This window comes from Phlebotomus papatasi, chromosome 1 (assembly GCF_024763615.1).
Source record: "Phlebotomus papatasi isolate M1 chromosome 1, Ppap_2.1, whole genome shotgun sequence".
Lineage (NCBI taxonomy): Eukaryota > Metazoa > Arthropoda > Insecta > Diptera > Psychodidae > Phlebotomus > Phlebotomus papatasi.
In genome coordinates this window covers 78,753,053-78,775,487 of record NC_077222.1, presented here as the reverse complement: position 1 = coordinate 78,775,487, position 22,435 = coordinate 78,753,053, and the positions used below count along the sequence as shown (strand labels likewise).

The following is a 22,435-nucleotide window of genomic DNA, read 5'->3' as shown; positions in this document are numbered from 1 at the left end:
TGAAATTAACGGTCGATAAATTGTGGACTATAGAGCGATGGCCTATAGCGGGGCTCTACTGTACATATGCACGTATATCACTAAATGTGGAGGATGATATGCTCTGAGAGAGAGAGAGATTGAGAAAAAAAACCTAGCCATAGAGGCTGTTTGGCTTTCTATTTGACAAACAAAGAACTACAAATTCTACAGAAAAGTTCACTTGCTGTGGATTGGTACAGTTCAGAAACACTTTTAAACACGAGGTCACATCACACATACGTTGATTTCAGCATCCTTTCGACTTCTTCAGAGTCCGCAGCGTAGAGCCAGGACCTGAAGATATCCAATCCATTGTCAGCACAGGAAAGCGCGATGCCAAGTTGTTGACGATCATTTGTTGACGTGATCCTTAAAATTACAAGTTCGAGCATTCAACAAAGTTAAATCGATTTGACACAGTTTTTTTTTTTAAATAACTGAAACTATTGAAAATTCTCAAAATTCTAGATTTTCCATTGAAATATTTTACGGGATATTCCTTGTAAGAAGTATTTGCCTTCAATCGAAAATTTCATGCATGTAGGAAAGACCATTATCCTCCTACTCCCACACTCCTAAACTTTAGTGTCTCAATGTCAACGGAAAAGTGCATGTGCTTTGTCGAGGTTGAAAAAAAAATGTTGAGGCAGTTGCGGTACAAGAAAAAATCAATGAAGTGTCCTTTCTAGTAAGTTTTATTCAATTAAAATTCTCAACTACAAATAGTTTTCCATTATAAGGTATATAATGTAAGTTATTAATGGTAATATGATGTGTTAATAACATTTTTCATTTTTCATTTTTTTATTGAATATTGATCATTTTACTCTCATTTCTTTTTTTTATTTAAAGCATCAAAGGCGAATTTTTCTCATGTTTTAAAAACGCGTCTGTTGAAAAATTCTCTGGTATTCAAAAGAAGCATTCTTTGCTGAGAATCTCTCAATGTTACATTCCTCTTTTCCGATCTTCCACTCTTGTTACTTTTTTTTTGGTTTTCTTTTGTTCTCGTGGAAAGTACAAATTGAAATCACAGCCACCAAAAAAGGTGTTTTAGAAGAAGAATTATAAAATGAGCACAGGAAGAAATTGTTTGTTAATTTATTGTGTTATTTTGGTGTTTATTATTCTGTTAATAAGAAAAATATTAAGCCGTGAACTGAATAAAATGTTATTTCAGCATCACGAGACGGCTAGATCTTTGCACACACAATTGAATTGTTAACTGAAATATTAAAGCAATTGTTGCAAATTGTCCATCAGCGCAAAAGGATTAAAAACTTTGCTGGCTACAATTGCATAACGATTTTCTTCCTCATCTCCGTGGTCTAGTTTTCTACGTAGTTTATTAGTTTATTATTTTTGTATTAATGCGAAATTTGAAAAAAGAGAGATTGTTCACAACAATCTGCTTAATTATTACTTCTTGTTTTCTTTTTTTCTTTTTTGGAAAAATTGTTATTATGGAGAAGAAGAAACAACCATTTGAATTTTTTTTGGTCCAAAAATATTATTGGGGCTGATTCGCTCTTTATTATTCGTCATCTACAAGATTAACATGTGTTTTGTTTGTCTTAAGAAAATCTCTGTGGATTATTCTGATCTACAAAAAACCTCTGAGGGTATGTCTAACAAGTGTTTGGATATAAGTTCTCTTTTTTTTCTGTTTAATAAGAAGTCCTTTGGAAATTATTCTCACAGACCCATTATTCATATAATTTTCAAACGTGCTGCTAAATAATTAATTTTCACCTTTATTGATTTCTCTGTCACTTCTCGTAAGTTTGTGTTTGTGGAAATAGATAAAGCATAAAGTTGGTTTTATTAAATAGTTTTTGTTTACTCTGTCCGGGAAAAACTTTTCACATTTCGCTTAACTTTTAACTATAATTAGGGATGTCGGTAAAATTAGCTTGATGAAGAGATAAGTTGAATCCCTTATGTAGAATTTAATTAATGATTTTACTCTCTCAGTATCCATTCAAAGGTCCTTTATTTTAAGTTACAGTAAAATTCTGAAAACCTTGGTGAGCATCTTCTGATGGCGCGCAAATTCGCCCAATTTTATAGTTTCAATTAGCATCGCATATACAATTTTTTTTCTCACTTGCAAAAATTTCAATTATTGCAAATTTCAATGCTTTTATTATCTTCGGTAAAAAGGTTATTTTTATTTTAATGTATAATGCTGATGAATCCTGAAAATTTTTTTAATTGTAACTCGCACGATCTCGAGGACAAAAAACTTGTGGCTGTCGGATGGGTTTTCTTAGGGCATCCGCCACTTTGTCAGCTATGAAATGTGGGTCTGACGTAGAAGCCACAGAAGCAAGGGACTCCACAAGGCGATGAGGGGGAGGCTCGTGGTGGATGCCGTAGGATTCGCTCGGCCACCAGCCAGGATCTCCGCGCGCTTCCTCAGGCGCGCTTGATACATTTCGTCCTCTCCTGGAGGATCGAGACACTCTGTGAAAAGTAAATGGGTTACAAAATTAACACTTAATCCGATAAATATGTGCACGGATGAACTCATAACAGTTTTGCTAAATTGTTAGAAAATGATTTGATACTATAATAATCTTATGAAACTATTATTCATATACGGAAAATAATATCAGAGCAAATTTCTACAGGATTTGTGAAAAATCAATACGAAAAAGAAATTAACTTAATTAACTTATTAATTGCCATATCATTATCGTTATTTTAATAAGACAAATTCTGACAAAATTAAAAAAAGGGGTGGCAAAGCGTCCCAGGCTTTGCGAAATGCTCAAACTCGTGACTTAGATGCTATACCTCAAAAGTACTTTCGCATCATTTATCGTTTACCGGTTCTCAACCGATTTGAACCGTTTCATAAATCTCTCAAAATATCCTCCAAAATAGTTTTAAAAGTAATAGAATTGATTTTCAGATAAAAATTAGTTATCAGTTATGAACTGATTCAAAACCGATTGGAACCAGTTCAGTTTTATAGGAAATTCCAAGACCTTTCCAACGACCCCAAACATGACCCCATTTGCTTGATAAATGCGCTCTCTAGAGCCTTTTTAACCTTCAGAATGATTTAACGATATTTTCGTCTAATGACGAAATGTCCGCCTGGGTCATCTCTAAAACATATCCAAAAATGAAATAAATCGCACGACGCGTTTTCGAACAATACCAAAAAACATGGTTTTGGAGGGGAAGGGGAGGGGTGGGGGAAAAATGAGGGGCATGTTAATGATCCTTGGGTCGACTTATAGGGGGGTCCCCGAAGGATCCAAGTCGCTATCTCTTAGTCGTTTGGCCTCTAGAACTGGCGACAGTCGGACGGACAGACGGACAAACAGCGTGACGACATTTCTAAGAAATCGTCTGAAACGTGAAGATTTGTTGACAAAAGTGGTCTCCGGGGGGTGGGAGATGGAAATTTTGGGGGGTGAAAAAATCGAGGGATTATTTATTATTATTATTTGACAGTTTTTACTGATATTATGATTTGTGATATAGATCACCCCCCTGGTATGTGGCCTGGTGGAGTTGAAGCCAAAGCTCACTTTTGCATACAAACACGTATAGGGGAAAGTACTCTGCCTTCGAACGTACATGCCTTCGAATAATGTGTATTTCTTTTATTTTTCAATAAATATAATAAACAATTATAATAAGCTAACAAATGCTTCATAAAAATGTGCAAGTCTCTTAAGAACAATAAAAGAAAATTCACATTATTCGAAGGCATGAACGTTCGAAGGGAGAGTACTTTGCCCTAGGAAATTCTCTGCATTTCCGACCGTTACGCGAAATAACTTAAAAGCGGAGACTGTTCCCCTTTTGGAAATTATTGATTCCTTTGGAGGGATAAATATGCTAGATTTCTGTCTAAATAACATTTCCCGATTGGCTCTGTTAGTAAAGGAACTAGCTTCAAATAACTCCATATTAAAAGGAAACTTGCCATGGAGGTGATATAGATTGTATATTTCTATGTTAATCTTTCATTGTATCCTGGATATAAACCAATGAATTTGTTATAATTATACATTTGCTTCATTCATAGTTGGAATTTAAAAATTCGAAGACCCGTTTCGAAGGTCATAGAGAAAACTTTTTTATTTATCGTTTTGTCTGTAGGGGAATGTTGGCATGGTTCGCACAGAGTGAACCTTCAAACAACGCAAATTTTCTCTTTGTTTGCAAAGAGCTAGTTCGTCATTTCTTAGCCATAAGATAGAAAATTATTAAGCTCATGAGTCGAGATGAGAAATGGTAAGTCAGCTCTTTGCAAACAAAGAGAAAATTTACATCGTTTGAAGGTTCACTCTGTGCGAACCATGCCTACATTCCCCTATGGTGGACAAAATCGTTTCTGTTCGAATTTCGAAGTATCTCTAGTGTCAAAATTTATCTGTTTTTACCTTGTTGTAAGGAAAATTAAAGCAAAATGGCTCATGGCATAATCACTGCGAGTAATACTTTTATAACAACTTCATAGCGTGATACATTCATTTTCCACATCTTGCACAAAACTTTAGTTTGAAAATTCAAAAATGAGTTTGAATTTTCGAATCAACAGTATTTTGTACAATTACTTTTCAGTCGAGACACTTTAGGAGAATCAAGCTCCAGCTGTATGGAAGAATCTTTACATTCCAATTTCTTAAAAATCCAGCTCTGATTGAAGCAAATACGCCTCACAATAATCCACTTTTTTCAAATTGTAACACGACTAGAGGCCAAACGGTCAGAGGTATCGACTTCCGGCCTTCGACGACCCCCCCCCCCCCCCTCATAAATCAACATTATCTAGGGCAGTGTTTTTTCCTTATTCTTCCTACTCCTCCTACCCCTATAATTTAACGAAAAAAATTAATAAACCATTACTTCTGTAATGGCATTAAATGCAGATTTTGCAAAGCTCTTATCAATTGCATTAGCGGTTTAATTTAGAATTTTTATTTTTTTTTAAATTTTATTGCTTCCAGTGAAATAGTCATAGAATATGTTTCATTCGAACTTTTTTTTATTTAATATAAATATAGGGGAAGGTTTTTTAAGTTTCACACACGCTCTGGCTTCGAACACTTCATGTTTTGTCCGTATTCCTTTATTGAATCTTCTGAAGTTTTAAGTCACATATTTCCATTTATGGGAAAAATATGAAGTGTTCAAAGCCAGTGTGAAGCCTGGAAGCCTTCTCATATACCCTTCAATTCTGAGAAAAATCTTTAAGCATATCTTTAAGCATAAATCGGTCTTTAAAGCCTGTTTCATATTTTATGATTAAAATCTTTAAATTTATTATTTTTAAAGAATCTTTTTTCTATACGCTTTTAACATATCAAACTCCATGATAATAAAGCTGCGATGTAAAAGATCAAACTAGTTTAAGTTTTCTTTAGTCTTAAAAGGTTGATCCAAAGGAGCTTTAACACTCTTTATAAAAAAAAAATTAAGGCAATATTGGAATAAATGTGAAGCATATTAATTTAATTCAAAAGTTATATGAAATTTTTAATTTTTTACACGAAATATTTTAATTCGAGCATTGCATTTATATGATCTCAAATACAAAATTGATTTATTTCGGCTTCAGAGCAAGCGATCAAGTTCTTCGACAAAATTATAAAACACATATCTTTTCAATGTTTTACCCTTATTTTTATATTAGTAGTGTTAGCGAGTGAACTATATAAGTGATAAATTGGCTTAAAGGGCGCTGATCAGTCGTCAAGATCGGCTGATCGACGCCGATAAGTTTCGTTTATATGATCAGCTGATTCACAGCCAAAGCGAACCGTGAGTGGCAGACCTTTTTTACCCTCTGATTGCATTGCTTTTATTCTGTTACAGTCAAATTTGAGATATAAGATCGATTGAAATCGGTTTCTAACCGGTAAACATTGAAAAATTATGCAGTGATAAAAAAAAACTTCACAAACTTAGTAGGGTGAAAGGAACACCTATTGAGACTTTAAGAACTTATCATGCCATACCTATTGACACTTTCAGTACCGATTTAGGATATAAAATTTGAACTTCTCATTTTATAAGAAAATGTAGAATACAGAAAATATCATCATATTACTTGCATTTTACCAGATACATTTAATAAATTTCATAATTTTGACAAAAGTATCAATAGAGGTTTCCCGTCGAAGAGGTGCACCTTCGACCCTACTCCAGGTTATGAATATGCGACTTTTTCCACAGCATTGAACTGTTAAACAACTTTATTAATATAGCTAAAATCTAAACTTAATAACAACGTATAAATATTTTTTGAGTATTACGGGTATTAGCATCAAAGTCAGAGACTGAGATTCTCACAAATTTGCGCCATTCAAAAACTTTCTACATATATAACAATTTTCATTAAACTACCCGACTTAACTTTACTCTATAATTTTCAAGAAACACTTTTATTAAAAATTGTTCAAAATTTTTTAAATATCTTGCATTTTATCAGAAAAATTTCATTTCGAAGAACCTTTAAGTTCATCAGAGAATGCTTATGAACTAATCAAATATCTTCTGCATCTGTGAAGAGCTACTCAACTATTCCTCATACGCTAATCACTCTAAACAAAAGTGCAATAGATGCTTTTAGCATGAACACAATAAACTACACATTTTCTTTGATCTTCAAGTAGTACTTCGCATTGCCTTTAATTTTCCTCTTGAAACTTTTACATAGAGGTGTATTATTTTTCCATGAAAAGAAAACTTTTTTCCCGCAATTCCGGAAGGATGTATTTAGTTCCACTTGAACTCATTTTCACGAAGTTATTGAAGCATAAAAATCAAATAGAAAAGGACTCTCGCTAATTATACTTTAAGTTATAAATCTTGAATGAGGGAAAGAAATATGATTGAAAATGGGTCATTATTCACAAAAAAAAACAGCAAACTCACCAAATTCGCAGCATCTCTCGCCGACACGGAAATTTTTGCAGAACTGCAAAAAAAGGATAGAAGAATTAGTTTGAAGGAGAAACTGTGTCTTAAATTTGGAATGAATTATTAGGTGACTCACATATGGGGGATCACAGTAAATCGCCTTGCACCAAAGCGGCTCGGAGTGGTAGCAAACGCAGAGACTGCAGACGCCTGGTCCGGGAACATAGAGTAATCCGTGAGCCACGGAATTTCCCTGAAAGTCTATGCAGTCCTCCTCTAAGCTGGCTGTAGATATCAAAAAGATAATAATATATTTAATTACACTTCAATTTAAGTAAAAATAGTACAAAAACTTATAGGGTGAGTTCTTGGCTGAATTGCATTGCCTCTTGGCTCAAGATAAAATTGGCGCGAATTTTCCCGCCATTGAGAAGATCAATTGGTGCGAATTGAGGCTTAAACTTGGCACGTTTTTCCTTCGTGCATCTTCAATGAATATTGTATACAAAAAATCTGTCTCAAGTGCATCAACATCAGTTTAATTTTGCGTCAGAAGCACTTAAATGTTTTGTATATATTTTATCAAAAAGAGACACATAAAAAATAACGACACTTGCGGAAGCACCTTTGGGAAAAATTTAATCTTACTAAACGTCTTCAGCGTATTTTCCACACCTCCCACTATTTTGCTTCCCGGTGAGTGGATTAAAGAGATGTCTGTTCTATTATTAATTTCTAAATCACAACAAAATTAATTGGATTTATTTAGAACCACTTTCAGGGGCTCAGACAGCATCACAGTATCGTCAGAACATTTTATGCTCATGACCTGAAACGAATTTCGATCAAGTTTAAGAAAGTTCTCATCACAGTAAATGTAGCACCAATTTAGTATAGAGACCATAGAGACAAACATTCAATGGAAAGGAATATGATCACAATTTATAATAAATTGAAAAAAAAGATAAAGACTTAAAAGCGATTTAATTAAGCAACTTTACTAACTCTGTACGTATGGAAACACTTCTAACCCGGGTATTTTTACATAATTGACTCTTAGTAATGCTCACATGAGTTACAACTTCAAACAATGGCACAATATTCTCAAGAAGTGGTTATTCCTTCTCGAAATTTTCATAATTTGATTTTGATCATTAAAACTTATTGAATTTTTAGGTTTCTTTCTCGAACAATACAATTTATAAAAAAAATCTTAGTTATCCTAAACTTTATTAAATAAACATGTAATCTGCACCAAAAGCTTTATTTACGTGATTTTTCAGTTCTCATAATTTTATTTTAGGAAAATTTGTGGCATTGATGCCTATAAATGATCAAAAATACAGGAATATAACGAATTTTAAAATAAAACTAAATTCTAGGTAATAGGGTAACGTGTGGTATTTCGGGACAAGGTGCTTTTCGGGACATAATATAGGTATTTTGGGACACATCAAAAATGCTATAATTATTTATTTGCTAATTATTTTTAAGTTCTATATGAAATATTAAGCTCTCATATAAACATAAAACTTCTGAAATTTTATTTAATTTAAAGCGTGAAATACGCGTGAATTGTGAGTGTCACATTCCACTTTTTACAAAACCTTCAGTGTGGTCAATTTTGCAGATGTTAACACAAACAGTGCTCAGTTTTTTTCGATTTAAGTCACTTTAAAAGTGAAATTTAAACAAAATTTTTATGAGAGAGTGAAGTTTAGACCTTCTACTTAAAGGTACATAATCAGACTCGGTGAAATTTATTTGCATAATAGCGACTGTGTGTCTGTCGCGAAATACACAACTGTCCCGAAATATACCACTTTTACTTCTTTACATATTTTGCTATTTTGTATAAAAAATTATGCATTTTTAAAAATTTTTCGATCAGAATCTTATTCTGTGGATAGCATAAGGAACATAAATATTTGTATCAACAAAGAAAAAAATAATTTGAGAAGTCGTTAAGCTGTTTGAAACTTGAGAGTGCTAAAAAGTGTCCCAAAATACCACACGTTAACCTACTTTCAGAGAAAATTAAAGTGTGCTATTTAAATTGTCTGCACGAATTATACCTAAATTCATAAAATGACAAAAACACATGGTTTTAACAGATACAAATATTAAATATTTATCATTTTTATTTATAAATGGGCATTATTTTTTCTAAGAAATAAAGCATGATCAGGTATAAAGATTGATATTGTATTATAAAACATCAACATAGGAAAATCGCAAAAGGTGTGCTATTTATCTTGTCGCCACTGTATACACACTTTGTGCTCAAAATAACAAAATAATAGCTTAACATTGCGTTGATTTTAATAATAGGGTAGAGTCAGTACTTTTCGCCACCATTAAGCTTTAGGAGCCTCGTAAGGTATGATATTTTTGTCAGACTAAAATGAATTTTTGTATAAAGATACTTTGAAGCAATATCTGTCTATATATCTTGGATACGTCTCGAGAATTTTAGAGAATCTCATTGAAAAAAATGCATTTTCTCCAATTATGCTTGTTTCAGTACTTTTCGCCACCTGTTTTAAAACGAATTTCAATTAATTAATTAATTAATTAAAAATTAATAAGAGACGTAATAATGTATTGGGATATTAGAACAGAACATATTATGAGTGTTGAAATGCTACTTATTCTTAAATGCCTTAAATTAGTTGTTTTATATTAGGTGGCGAAAAAGTGCTTACATGGCCAAAAGGGCTGACTCTACCCTATTATCCTTTTTGTCTTTCCTGATTTGAATTCTGGATGACAAACTCTTTTCTTAAGATAGGTACGTTACATAAGTAAATGGTGTTTTGAATGGTTTAGTGAAAAATTCAAATTCAGTGATCGTTTTTTTACTCTCTCGCATCTCTTGGGACTCGTTTGTACCCAAAGGAAAATATGGATATTCTAGATAAAACTTTTTTTTTGAATCTTTTAGAACGAATAAAAATCCAATTTTTGTGGGCGATTACAAACAATAAGGATGTCCAAATCAAGAATATTTTTATATAGTTTCGATTAATTCCTCAGCTGAAATTATGTTTAATTAAAATATCCTGAAATTGTCTTGTAGCATAAGTATGCCCTGCAGTTCCAAAAGAGTTAAAACGTAAGTTTTATAGGGCTCCCTGCACCCTCTTAATATAATAGATCTTTTACTTTTGACACTAATTTTATCTATTAATCTACAAGGAACAAGAAACAAATCCCGAATATTAATATTTTGGGTCCCGGTCCAAATCTCGAAAGCCAAAATCTCGAAAGTCAAAGTCGCGAACGCTAAAATCCTGAAAGTCAAAATTCCGATTTATTATTATTTTGCTAATTATCCTCCATATAATTTCATCCCTTTCTGGATTTTGAACATTCGGGTTTTTGGTTTTCGGGATTGTGACTTTTGGGATTTTGGCGTTCGGGATTTTGGCGTTCGGGATTTTGGCTTCCTCCGTAATATTTTATCTCCTGTAATTCTATAGCACATAGTTCTAAACAAGATAGACCAGGAGGGGAATTTTGTAACGCCCTGGCAATGCCATATGACAAATTGGGTTCGAATCTTAGGAGAGCTTTTTTCGAAAATGCGATTCTGTAGTCATGACATTGCCATTTCAGCTCACGTGGCATTGTCAGAAGTCACATATTTGAGATTTCTGGCAATTCAAATGACAATGACTTTTATTGAACAAATCAACCAAGACGTGCTCTATTTTCATAAATTCATCAAGTAAAGTGATTTCATTAAAAATTCAATGAATTGCATTTTCGAACTCATTTGATATGACAAAAAAAAAGCTCGAATGGCATTGTCAGGTTTCGAACTCACGCGTGACAATGCCACGAAAATTACAGAATTCCCCTGCAGTTTTTTTATCATATCATATCCCAATACGCAAAATATTACTCTGACTCAATAATGACTGCTCTCCGGAGGTCAAAATATAGTCAAAAAATTACTCTGAATTGGAGTTAATAAATGTATGTAGTATTTACGTCGGATTACAGTGAAAATATTACTTCATTAGGAAACAATTAATATTACTCAATATGTGCGTCATTTGGCTTACTGTCATCTAACGCGTCAGAACTCCGTCAGTACAACTACTTTAATACGAGTTATACGACTCCTAGTTCATCAGTGTTGTATTACAGTCATTTTGAGTAATATTTATTGACAAAAGTGGAATTGACGTCTTGTGGTATCCATCTCCAATAAGGTCTTGAAAATGAACAAAGGACCATTTAAATATTCGTCAACATACTATAGAAAGTTGAAGAAGCTTTCTTTAGATAATACGCGGCATTCAGGACTCAAAGAAATGAGGAATATCGCGCAATTCCTGTTGGAATAAGTTTAAAGCAACAACGATACGCACTAATTTTGTTCTTATGAAAATAAGTTTATTGCTTTCTTTCCATATTAGACCACTTCATCAGATGAGGATCATTCAGATGAGGATGTTCAAGACTCAACAGATGAAGTTGAAGCATGTTTTGAAGCAGGGCTGAAGGCTTGGGCAATTGATCACAATGAGACCGGTGAAATGAATTACTCAAAATTGTCGAAAACTTCAGTAATTGCAATTGGAAATATATTTATCTTAGATGTACCCTTCTTGTGCATAGTTCCTGTTGTGGTACAATCAGTTCTCTCCTGCTGCTCCAATATCCTGTCTAACTTCACGTTTATTCCCGGAAGAAGGGACAGCAGATCGTACTTTGCTTTCATATTATTAATCTAATTGAGCAGCACCAAACAATTTTCACATTGAAGCCGTGGAATTTCTTGGGCAGGAATTGCCTCATCTATTCCTTCCTTCTGCACACACCTCCACGGGATCTTATCTTGCAATTTGAGTTGGAGTCACGGCAGGACCAAGATCACTTGCGGTGCTTGCTGTTTCGTACCGATTTTCTCTTTCTGGAGAATACTTATCATGACGTTCCTCGGGTTTTGTAAACAAGTAATTAAAATCTTCCGAGTTTTGATGTATACCTGAACTAACAGAGCAGCCTTTAGTTTGCTGTCTTCCTTTCCGGACTAGAAGGACTTCCTGCTCACTGCCCGTTTCAACATTGCTCAGGGCAATTTCATACCTAATTGTCTCCCCGTTAATGGCACTGTTCATCTTTTTCACTTCGCAATTTAGCCTCATCCATGATTTTTCTGTAAAAAAAACAATACATTTTAATTCTTGGGTTACAAAGAGTGAGGTTAACTTACGAGGATTCAGTTTTTCGTTTCTCCGTAACTTTTCGATGTTCAGACATTCTGGTGGCCAGTACAGCGTGCCATGGTCTTCCTCAGGTGTCTGGGAGAGCCGTGATGTATGATAGATTGTCCTCGATTGTTTAAAGAATAATGAGCGGCATAATTCGTTCTTAACACAAAACACTATGTCAGTCACTATGAATTTGACGTCCACAACTTTCGTTCAAGGTCTTTGTACAATATACACAATTTCTTGTTTTTTTCTCTCATCTAGCGCCTATTCTTTCTATACTCAATAGAAAAATTGGAATTCTATATTAAATCAACTTTTTAGAGAAATTCTACTTAAGCAATTCAGTATGAAACATTCTAAAACGAATAAAAAATTAAAAGAACAATTTAATGTATTGTCTAAACACCTTGGCTCAAGCTTTCTATTGTGTCATGGAGGATAGAATTCAGCGACTGTATCACAAAGTATAAAATTAATTGAATATTTCGATTTATTATTTATTTAAAGCAAAATAGATACCATATATTAACTCAGCATATTAAAGCAAATTCCTGAGACAAGTATAATAAATTTTAGAATTAAATAATTAATATTGAATTTATTTATTGTTAAATATATTTTTCACTATTTACATTCGGGATTGTAATTTTTATAAAAATTGATTAATTTTCTTTCGCAAACGGTCAATTTCATGTATTTTTCAGATGCATTTAATGATTTGTAGGGTATTTTGTGTTTGAATGATGATGAGAAATCCTGATATTGAGTTAAATAACTCCGACATTACATTTCAGTCATAAAAATTGCTAAAGACGACTAATAATTGTACAGATATTTTCTATTTCATATCCCGAAGAGAAATCCAACACTCGGTGGACAATTTTTGAGTCATCGGATAGATATAAAAATCACGCGTCATATTTGAGTCATCGGCAGGTTATTTTCAGAGTTATTCTGACGCCAAATGACTTACATAATTACCGACATATTATTCCCCACTTTCCGTAATCCGACTCTCTGACAACCGTCATAGGACTCGTTTTTGGAATCTAGAATACATACATCCGACAGTAATATTCCCTTTAATTGCTGCTTGGGATGAGTTGGAAAATGCAATTCATTGATTTTTTAGTGAAATTCCTTTACGTGATGATTTTATAAAAATACTCTACTTCTTGGTTGATTTGTTTAACAAAATTCATTGTCATTTGCATTGCCAGAAATCTCAAATATGTGACTTGTGACAATGCCATGTGAGCTCAAATGGCAATGTCACGACTACAGAATTGCATTTTCGAAAAAGCTCTCCTAAGATTCGAGACCAATTTGTCATATGGCATTGCCAGAGCGTTACAAAATTCCCCTCCAGGGTAGAAAACCATCAACAAATGAAGATTTTCTTACTTATAATAATTTGTGATTTTTTAAAAGTTGTTAAATAATTTAGTTAATGGAAAGAGAAGTGTTTACTCTGAATTTATACCTACTAAATTGCTTAATATTATATTATTTCTGATGGAAACTATAACATTCACTCACTGTCTAGCTCTGCCCGTAGGGCATACTGTCCCGGTTTTCCCTGGGTTTCAGAATGACTGTTCTTGAAGTATGCACGAGATAACTCAATTGTAATCAAAATGGTTAGAGCTTTAGTTCCAGGTTTGGAGAAATCAAACTTTAAGGTTTTTCTATTTTCTCGGCTTCCCATGGGTTCTTGGAATCCTAAATAGTTTCTGTGGAGTCCTCGAGTTTTCCATGTTCCCAAGATTTTTCCGTGAATTCCTTGGGTTTCCTAATATTAATTGCGGAAATCGTGAAGATTTTACTTTAATCTTAAATTTATTCGCGCTATATAAACCTCAAATAAGACCTCAATTTCTTGTAAATTTTATTTATTTATTTTCACTTAAAAAGAGAATTCTTTTCACTTATTTTCTCCAAGAAATACGTTTTGAACATTTTTTTCCAAACCCTACTAAATATTCATCTTTTACTAATTTTATATGCAATTTTGAAACACCCAAAAAATTAACTTTGCTCGTTTTAGAATGTCCAAAAGATCCCTCTCTTTATATACTCTCCACGTTTATTCACTTTATTTTAGTGTCGTAAAATAATTTATCGCTCAATTCCACCCACAGGTCGACATGTTAAAAATACGAGAAAACGCATTGTATCCATTGTATCTCTGTGGAGCTTATTGCTGTTACTTGTAAGCTCTTGTAAATCGAATTTACACCCTCTGTTTGTGCACAAAACAGGGGAGGAAATCATCATTTTTCGTACTTTTCATGCACCATCCTTGAGAGATGCGCTCCTCAAGTTTTTCCATTCACAATTTCTAATATGTATCTCCGCAACCGAGGAAAATGGTAAAAGTACAACACGAAAATGACTTTTATGACATTCAAGAAATTTCACAAGCAGCGCTATTTTCAATGTAAATTGTATATGGTATGTAAATATCGCATAATCAAATATGAAAGGGAAATAATTTAAAATGATCATAAATTCTTTTATAGATTCTCTAGCTCGAGTTTCACATCTATAATATTTAGCAAAAATACAAACTTGACGGATTTATCGATTGCAGATACATTTTATAGACTTCCTACACAAATGCAGTAGTTTGAATAAACATTTACTAAAGTTCAAGTTTATTTGATGAAGAAAAGCCATATCACCAGAAATTTGCCAACCGTAATAAAATGAAAGTTCTCCCGGAATTGTGAGCATGATAAAAATTTATGAGTTTGCAAAATTTAAATTATGGACATCGTCAATGAAGCGGCATTTTCATCCAGCTTTTGGAATTTAATCAACATAAACAATTTTTAGGATCGTTGAAAGAGTTTGAAGAGGAATTTTAATTTCCGTAAATCGTATTTGGATATTATGGTCTCTTTTAAAATTATTTTGGGTCAAGTCAATTTAGAATGATTGGTGAAATGGGAATTTCCAAAACTCAATTAAATTTCGGTGCAGAAAATGCATATTGGAATAATTAAATTAGAGAAGTTGTACTATATTTTGTACAATTTGCGATATCGGACTATCGGACACTTTTTTAGTGTCTCAGTATTCCAAAAATATAATTTTTAATCAATTTCTTTAGATTTTAATGGCAAATGAACATATTGTAGAATAAGTTTTAGAAAATTTCCAGAACGGGGATTTCTCATTTTTAAATGGTAGGGGAAACTGGGACACCACCAAACATGGGGTAGCACCAAACACTGCGATTTTTTAATCAGATATTCGACTTCTAAGGACAAGACCTAAAGGAATTTATAGGCATTATAGGGATGCTTGTCTACTGAAGAAATGGTTGAGATAGTCCAAGTAGTTAAGAAATAAAAATTAGCGTTTGGTGCTACCCCGTGTTTGGTGGTGCCCCGGTTTCCCCTAATAAAAATAAGAGGAAACAAGATAATCTACTTTTTAAGATTCTAAGCAGCACTCCTCAAGAAGAAGTTAGAAAAATCAATTTTATATTAAAAAAGATTGCCTTTTAATCTTTAGAACTTTGGGTCTCTCAGAGTCTTATGTGTAAAATATCCGAAATTTAGTATAACACCTTGAAATTCTATAGTGTATTAACACAAGCATGTTGACCTAATAGATGATCACACAATATTTTATTTATTCATAGCCTTTATACTCCAGTCACTGATTTTAGATTAATTAATTAATATAGCTACATTAATTGATGATACCTACACCTGAAACAGTAAGGGAAAGGGCGGTATTTTCGGACGATGTAAGTTTTGAACAATTATTTTACTGCTCGAACTCATAGCGAGAGCAGTTATATAATCGTTTTTTTTTTCAACTTGACACCGTTCTGGAACTTAAATGGTAAGAGATATCGACTTCCGGTCTTCGATGACCCCCAACAAAAACAATAACTCTAGACGTTTTTTCCTCTACCAACCCCCCTCTATCCCTACCAAAACCATGTTTCATCGGTTTTTCTCATAATTGGCCCGAATTTTTTCAATGACTTTCGGATATGTTTTAGAGGTAGTCCAGGTGAACATTTCGTCCAAACATATCTATGACCGGAAAATTCGCCATTTTGAATTATTGAAGGTCAAAGGTCAACCGCATTGGAGGGCTCATTTTCCAACCGAACTGGTTAAATTTGGATTTTTATGGAAAGGTATTGAAATTCTGAACCCGGCTGTATTGGTCTTCATCGGTAATAAACCGGTGAAGTATCGATTTTAAATAATCTTTTTCGGATTTTTTTTTACTTTGTTCCCGAGCTAGAGGTCAAGCGGTAAGAGATATCGACTTCTAGTCTTCGATGACCCCCAATAAAAAAACAATATCTCTAGGCATTTTTTCTTTTTCTCCTATCCCCCCTCCATCCACTAAAACCATGTTTTATCGGTTTTTCCCAAAATTGTCCCAAGATTCTTGAATGATCCAGGCGAACATTTCGTCCAAAAATATCTAAGGTAAAGTGCCCTTGCTCGACCGGTTCCTCGTCTCGACCAATAGATTTATTTATTCAATTTATTTATAATTGCTACAATATTTTGCGTATGATCTAATCTAGGTTAATTATTCCATGAATAATACGAACCAGTGACAAATTCATAGAAATTGATGAAATTGATCATCAAACATTCAAAAATTAACCCCCACCGCACCGGTCGAATCGAGGAACCCGGTCGAGTGAGAATCCCGGAACCCCGAAACCCCGGTCAAATGTGAATCACTTGGAGCGATCATTTTTTAACGGATTTGGTTAAATTTGGATTTTTTGAACAGATATTGAAATTTCGAACCCGGCTGCATCGGTCATCGGTAAATTAATCGGTTAAGTACCGATTTTATTGATTTTCAAATGCTTTTATGATTTATGAATCAATTTGATCACTAGTAGACCAATAAGCACCAAAAGATCATACGAAAAACTAATTCATGGAGAGCTCTATCTCGTGAGTTCGAGCATTCCGCAAAGCTGGGACACTTGGCCGTCTCTTTCTGTTTATTTTCTAATTTTAGAAAATATGTGGACTGGCTTTTAAAATATATTACCATGATCTTGATTCATTAGTATAAAAACGTATAAAAATGATTAGCAAAATTACTTATCGGTTCACAACTTTTTTGAACCGATTTATAAATCACTCAACACATTGCCCAAAATACATCTTAAGAGTAATATAATAAAAATTAGTTATTGAAACTGGTTCAGTGTATCGGAAATATCAAGACCTTTCCAACGAGCCCAGATATAAAACCATTCGGATGAGAAATACGCTCTCTAGAGCCTTTTTAACCTTTGACCTTGAAAAGTCGTTATTAGAAACCGCTTTCCTCAACATTTGTTCTAGTTTCAGTGATGTCTCGTTGTTTGTCTGAGTGTCAAACAGAGAGTTAGAGACTTGGAACCTTCTGAGAACCTCCATAAGTCGACCCTGGGACCATTAACATACTTCTCATTTTTCCCTGCCCCTCCTACCCCTCCAAAATCATGTTTTTGGGATTGCTCGAAAACATGTCGTGCGATTTTTCTCATTTTTGGATATGTATTAGAGATTACCCAAGGCGACATTTCGTCCTTACACGAAAATACAATTGAATCATTCCTCATGATTTCTCAAGGTCAAAGGGTAAAAATGCTCTAGAGAGTGTTTTTCTCAACTGAATGGTATTATGTTGAGCTCATTTGAAAGGTCTTGGAAATTCTGATAAAACTGAATTGCTTGCAAACGAATTTTTATTCGAAAAAGAAATCTATTACTTTTAGATTAATTTTGGGGGATCTTTTCAGTGATTTATGATGCGGTCCAAATCGCCTGAGAACCGGTAAACTGTAAATGATGCGAAAGTACTTTTGAGTTATAGCATCTAAGTCATGAGTTTCAGTATTTCACAAATCCTGGAACGCTTTGCCACCCTTTGTTATAACGGACTGAATATGAAAGGCACAGATTTTCGAAAATATTTTATACTTAAAGTTTTTTATGTCTCGACAAAATTATAAGGGAAAGTAGGCATGGTTCGTACACAGTCAACCTTCAAACGATGCAAATTTTCTCTTTGGTTGTCAAGAGCTTTCATCATTTCTTAGCCATAAGATAGATAATTATTAACCTCATGAAACGAGATGAGAAATGGTAAACTAGCTCTTTGTGAATAAAGAGAAAATTCGCATCGCTTAAAGGTTCACTGTGTGCGAACCATGCCTACATTCCCCTAATTGAGCTAAAGTCTAATGAGGGGGATTTTTATTTTGGATGTGCCATTTCGAATTAAATAAAGCACAAACTATAATTTATTTTTTTTTACAAATAAAAAATTACAGTCATGTAAAGCTTAATCAATGGAATAAAAAATCTATTGACATAAATTTCAAAAGAAAGTGTCATAAACATTTTTGCACTGGTTCATCAATATAACAAATATACTTTTTTATCCCGTATGCATAACACTATCGACTTTTTATGAAACTGATTTTTTTGTCGCATTTTTTTGTCGAAATATTTAAAAATTTAAAAATTAAAAAGATATAAAACAGAGTCATTAGAGTACACGGAATTGTGTAAACTTGCAATATTTTTTTTTCTAAAACCTTTTAGAGTCTGGTTGAGTTAAAGAAAATTAAAAGTGCGATGAGGAAAACCGAGTGGAAAGCAAGGGGAGAAAATTGAGTTAAAGTTTGGGGGAAAAAAGTGAGTGCTCTGTGGGAAAATATTGAATTGCATTTACTGCAATGCGACTCTTGCGATAGTTAATAGAGTGTCTCTTTAAGTGGGGTGTTCCGTAGATGTCTCAGGAAATTGGGGATGATATGTGACACGTATAGATAAATCATCACACCAGAAAACGCTCGGTGACATCCGCGAAGGGTGCGATAGTCGCATTGAGAACTTGGAGGAAGAGGGCAATGTCAAGAACCAAGAAGCAAAATATGATTATGAATTATGCAATACATATATGTTAGATTTTTCTACCTGCAAATCCCATAAGGACACTCAACACTGGAATTACATAATTGATTTGAGCCATTCCTCCGACTTTCACCTCACTAGGGGGTGGTTTTTCCTTTCCTGCCGCGGATAGAGTAAAAAAAATGGATTTCCTTGAGAAATTATTCACGGTTATGCATGAGGGAGTAAAAAAAGCTGAGCCATAGGAATCACCTAGGTCTTCACCTTGTTTCTATTTCTTGCAAAATTCTTTCTTGCAGAAATTTTTCCACCAAAAGAGAATAAACCCCCTTGGGATTAGCTATTTCCTCACAAGCACATATCACCATGAAAATCTATCACAATTTCGTATTTTTATTGCAGAAGAAAAATCTCTCATAGCAAATGCACTAAAATGCATTATATGGTACACTTTTTTTTAGTCTCCTACTCTGCAAACACTCTTTGTGAGCCTCAATCAATAAGCGAAAACCACAGCACACCCTCTTGCATTTTCACATACCGCCCAAATGCAATAACACAATTTTTAGTCACTTTTGACCTCTCGGGGAAATATTCTGGGCAGAGCAATAAAAATCTCCGATGCACTTTGGAGGGTGGTAGGGAGAGGTTCTCTTATTTTTTTTAACTTCAAAATCTCTTGTCGCCACTCTTTCACTCTATTTGCTTAAAGGTTTTAGGAAAAAATCATGGGATGGGCTATGCACTTATCCCCCAGAGGATTCTGGTACACTTTCAGTTGGGGCCGAAAAAGTGGCACATCAAGAAAGACACTTTCGTGAACAGACCGTGAGCTTTGGTGGAAAATCTGCAACTGAAATACACCGCGATGATTTTCTCCTCACTGCATCGTGTGATGTAAACGAGCAGGGGAAAATTTCGCGTGGATTTTCTCTCTCTTAGTAACTGAGAGAATTTTCCCCACAAAGAGTATAATGGGAAAATTTCAGAGAGATATTTGCAGTCTCAGAATTTTATCATGGTTTAGTTTTGCCTCTAGCAGAATTAAGATTCCCTAGTAGGAGAGATTTAGCAGTAGGCAAAATTTAATAAATGATCATTAAATTAAATTTTATTAAAAAAAAGTTATGTTCATCAAAATTACTAGTGTTTCTTTTATTTTATTTATTTAAAAACCAAAGAAACAACTTTTTCATTTACCTAGTCTACTACGAACTTTCTGTGGCGTAATGTTTCCATTACAAACAACTTTATCAAATTACCAAAAATGTTTGGTTATGTTAACTAATATAACCCATTGAGAATTCATAACCTAACTACTACTTTTATAGAAAATTTCCTAAAAACTTGTAGTAGAAACGCTCCATATAAAAGAAACAACTTGCCAGGGGGTAGAGTGGAAAGTACTCTCCCTTCGAACGTCCATGTCTTCGAATAATGTGAATTTCTTTTACTTTTCCTAATAGATTTCCATATGATTGTCACATAATTATTAATAATTGATAATAAGTTAACTAATATTTAATAGAAATGTTTAAGTCTCTTAGGAAAATCTAATGAAAATTCACATTATTCAAAGGTATGTACCATGGACGTTTGAAGGGAGAATACTTTCCCCTATTTTCAAGGTTTAAAGAATCTCAACGTTTTTTTTTTTTTTTAAATAAAATTTAAAGGATTCATGAGCTCTAAATGAGATCAATAGGAAAGGATAGAATTAGTTTAAAAAAAAACTGCGATACTAATTTCTAAAATCCAAAAAGAGCATCAAGAAAAATCTATTGGACTTAGTTAACTTGAATGAATCTCATTAAGAATTTGGAAAAGAGGGAAAATAAGTACTCAAAAAAGCTTTCGGGACTGACCCAAACACCCACCCCAATTTTGTCACTCACAAAATATAAGATTAAACAACTCTAGAGAGCTTATTTTCCAAACAATTAGGATCAATTTTGAATTGGGATAATTTTTCGGCAAAAATACAATGTATAGGGTGGAATCACCACTTCTCGCCAGTGAGTGCCCCACTTTTCGCCATTCATATTGAAATCGCATTTTTTCCACCATTAATGAAATAAATTAGTTGTAAAACTATTTGTATCTCTACTGCGGCTACTTATAGAGTCGAAAAACAATATCTTTTTGTTTTATTTATTTATTTGAGCATTTTTTAGAGCAAGATTATAATCAAGTGCATGGAATCCAATATTTCTTACCAAATATGCCAAGTATCATGAAACTTTTATAGAACAAAATTAACGTTTTTGGATAAACAATTTCTCTATAGAACATTTAATTACATTCGACGAATACATAAAATTTATACTTCTAGTTAATATTTCATTTTATATTACTTTTATGTAAAAATGAGCCATGGCGGAAAGTGGTAATATTCTGAAGTTGATTTACCACCTGTCCCTATTGTTTTTCAATAGGCGACACTAACTTCGCTTCATAGATTCTCAGTTGTCAAATCTGCTTTGTTTACTTTCTGCAGTAGTCTAATAATTGAATTTCTCAAACAAAAGTGAAGAAAAATAACTTAAAGTGAGTAATAATAAGGTCATCATGAGGAAAAACGAATGCTGAATGTATTATTTTCATAACATTGCCTAAAACAATCCAGTTTGGACCTTTCCAAGTGGGTGGCGAGAAGTGGTTACAAAACTGGCGAAAAGTGGTAAAAAGTGGCGACGAAGTGGTTATTTTTGCATTGTTATTAAAAAACAGTGTTTTAAGTAGTCCAGCGTTAAATTAGAGGACTCTTGTTTTGACGAATCTAGAGCCAATACATCCAAGTAACTTTGTGTCAAATTTGAGTTATCTTATAGGGGTCAAAAGTTATAATAAAATTTATTTCACTTTTTCTTAAAAGTGGCGATAAGTGGTTACTCCATCCTAGACCTCGTTAGTTGATTTTTTTTTTGTTAAATACACCCTCTTGGCATGTGGTCTATGAATCCGCGACCGTTACGCGAGATATCGTAAAAGTGAGGACTGGCTACCTATTGTAAGATTCTGTACCATTTGAAGGGATAAATGTATACTATAGATTTCTGTCAAAATAATTTTTCCCTGCAAGATCTGTAAACTAGTCCATGAGCTGGCTTCAAATAGTTCCATATAAAAAAGAGATGGCAAAGCGTCCTAGCCTTGCGGAATGCTCGAACTCACGAGATGGAGTTCTCAATGAATAAGTTTTCGCATGACCTTTTAGTTCTTACTGATCTACTAGAGATCAATTTGATTCATAAATCACAAAAGCATTTGAAAATCAATAAAAATGGTTATAACTGATGCAGCCGGGTTTGATATTTCAATACCTGTCAATAAAATCCAAATTCAATCAAATCGATTAAAAAATGGGGGCCCTCCAAAATGATTGACCTT

General features: G+C 33.6%; 1 protein-coding gene across 3 annotated transcripts; it reads right to left on the bottom strand.

Annotated features, from left to right (window-relative positions):
- Positions 1–698: 698 nt before the first annotated feature.
- LOC129809629 (integral membrane protein DGCR2/IDD) lies at positions 699–19,925 on the bottom strand. Of its 3 annotated transcripts, none has more exons than XM_055859589.1 (5): positions 19,310–19,925; positions 19,109–19,204; positions 7,046–7,194; positions 6,925–6,967; positions 699–2,487 (listed from the first exon to the last, which is right to left on the bottom strand). In XM_055859589.1, the coding sequence occupies exons 2-5, from the start codon at positions 19,161–19,163 to the stop codon at positions 2,315–2,317; spliced, it is 420 nt and encodes a 139-aa protein (XP_055715564.1). In that variant the 5' UTR covers positions 19,164–19,204; positions 19,310–19,925; the 3' UTR covers positions 699–2,314. The 3 variants fall into 3 exon arrangements, with proteins under 3 accessions (XP_055715564.1, XP_055715565.1, XP_055715563.1); XM_055859590.1 differs by having other exon boundaries at positions 19,298–19,919; XM_055859588.1 differs by having other exon boundaries at positions 19,109–19,236; positions 19,310–19,919.
- Between the last annotated feature and the right edge of the window lie 2,510 nt (positions 19,926–22,435).

Coding starts and splice junctions, on each gene's coding strand:
- LOC129809629 (XM_055859588.1), bottom strand. CDS start 19,413: ATGGTGATATGTGCTTGTGAGGAAATAGCTAATCCCAAGGGGGTTTAT. Junction 19,237..19,309: donor TTGCAAGAAATAGAAACAAG/GTGAAGACCTAG, acceptor TAATTTCTCAAG/GAAATCCATTTTTTTTACTC. Junction 2,488..6,924: donor CGAGAGATGCTGCGAATTTG/GTGAGTTTGCTG, acceptor TACTTTTCACAG/AGTGTCTCGATCCTCCAGGA.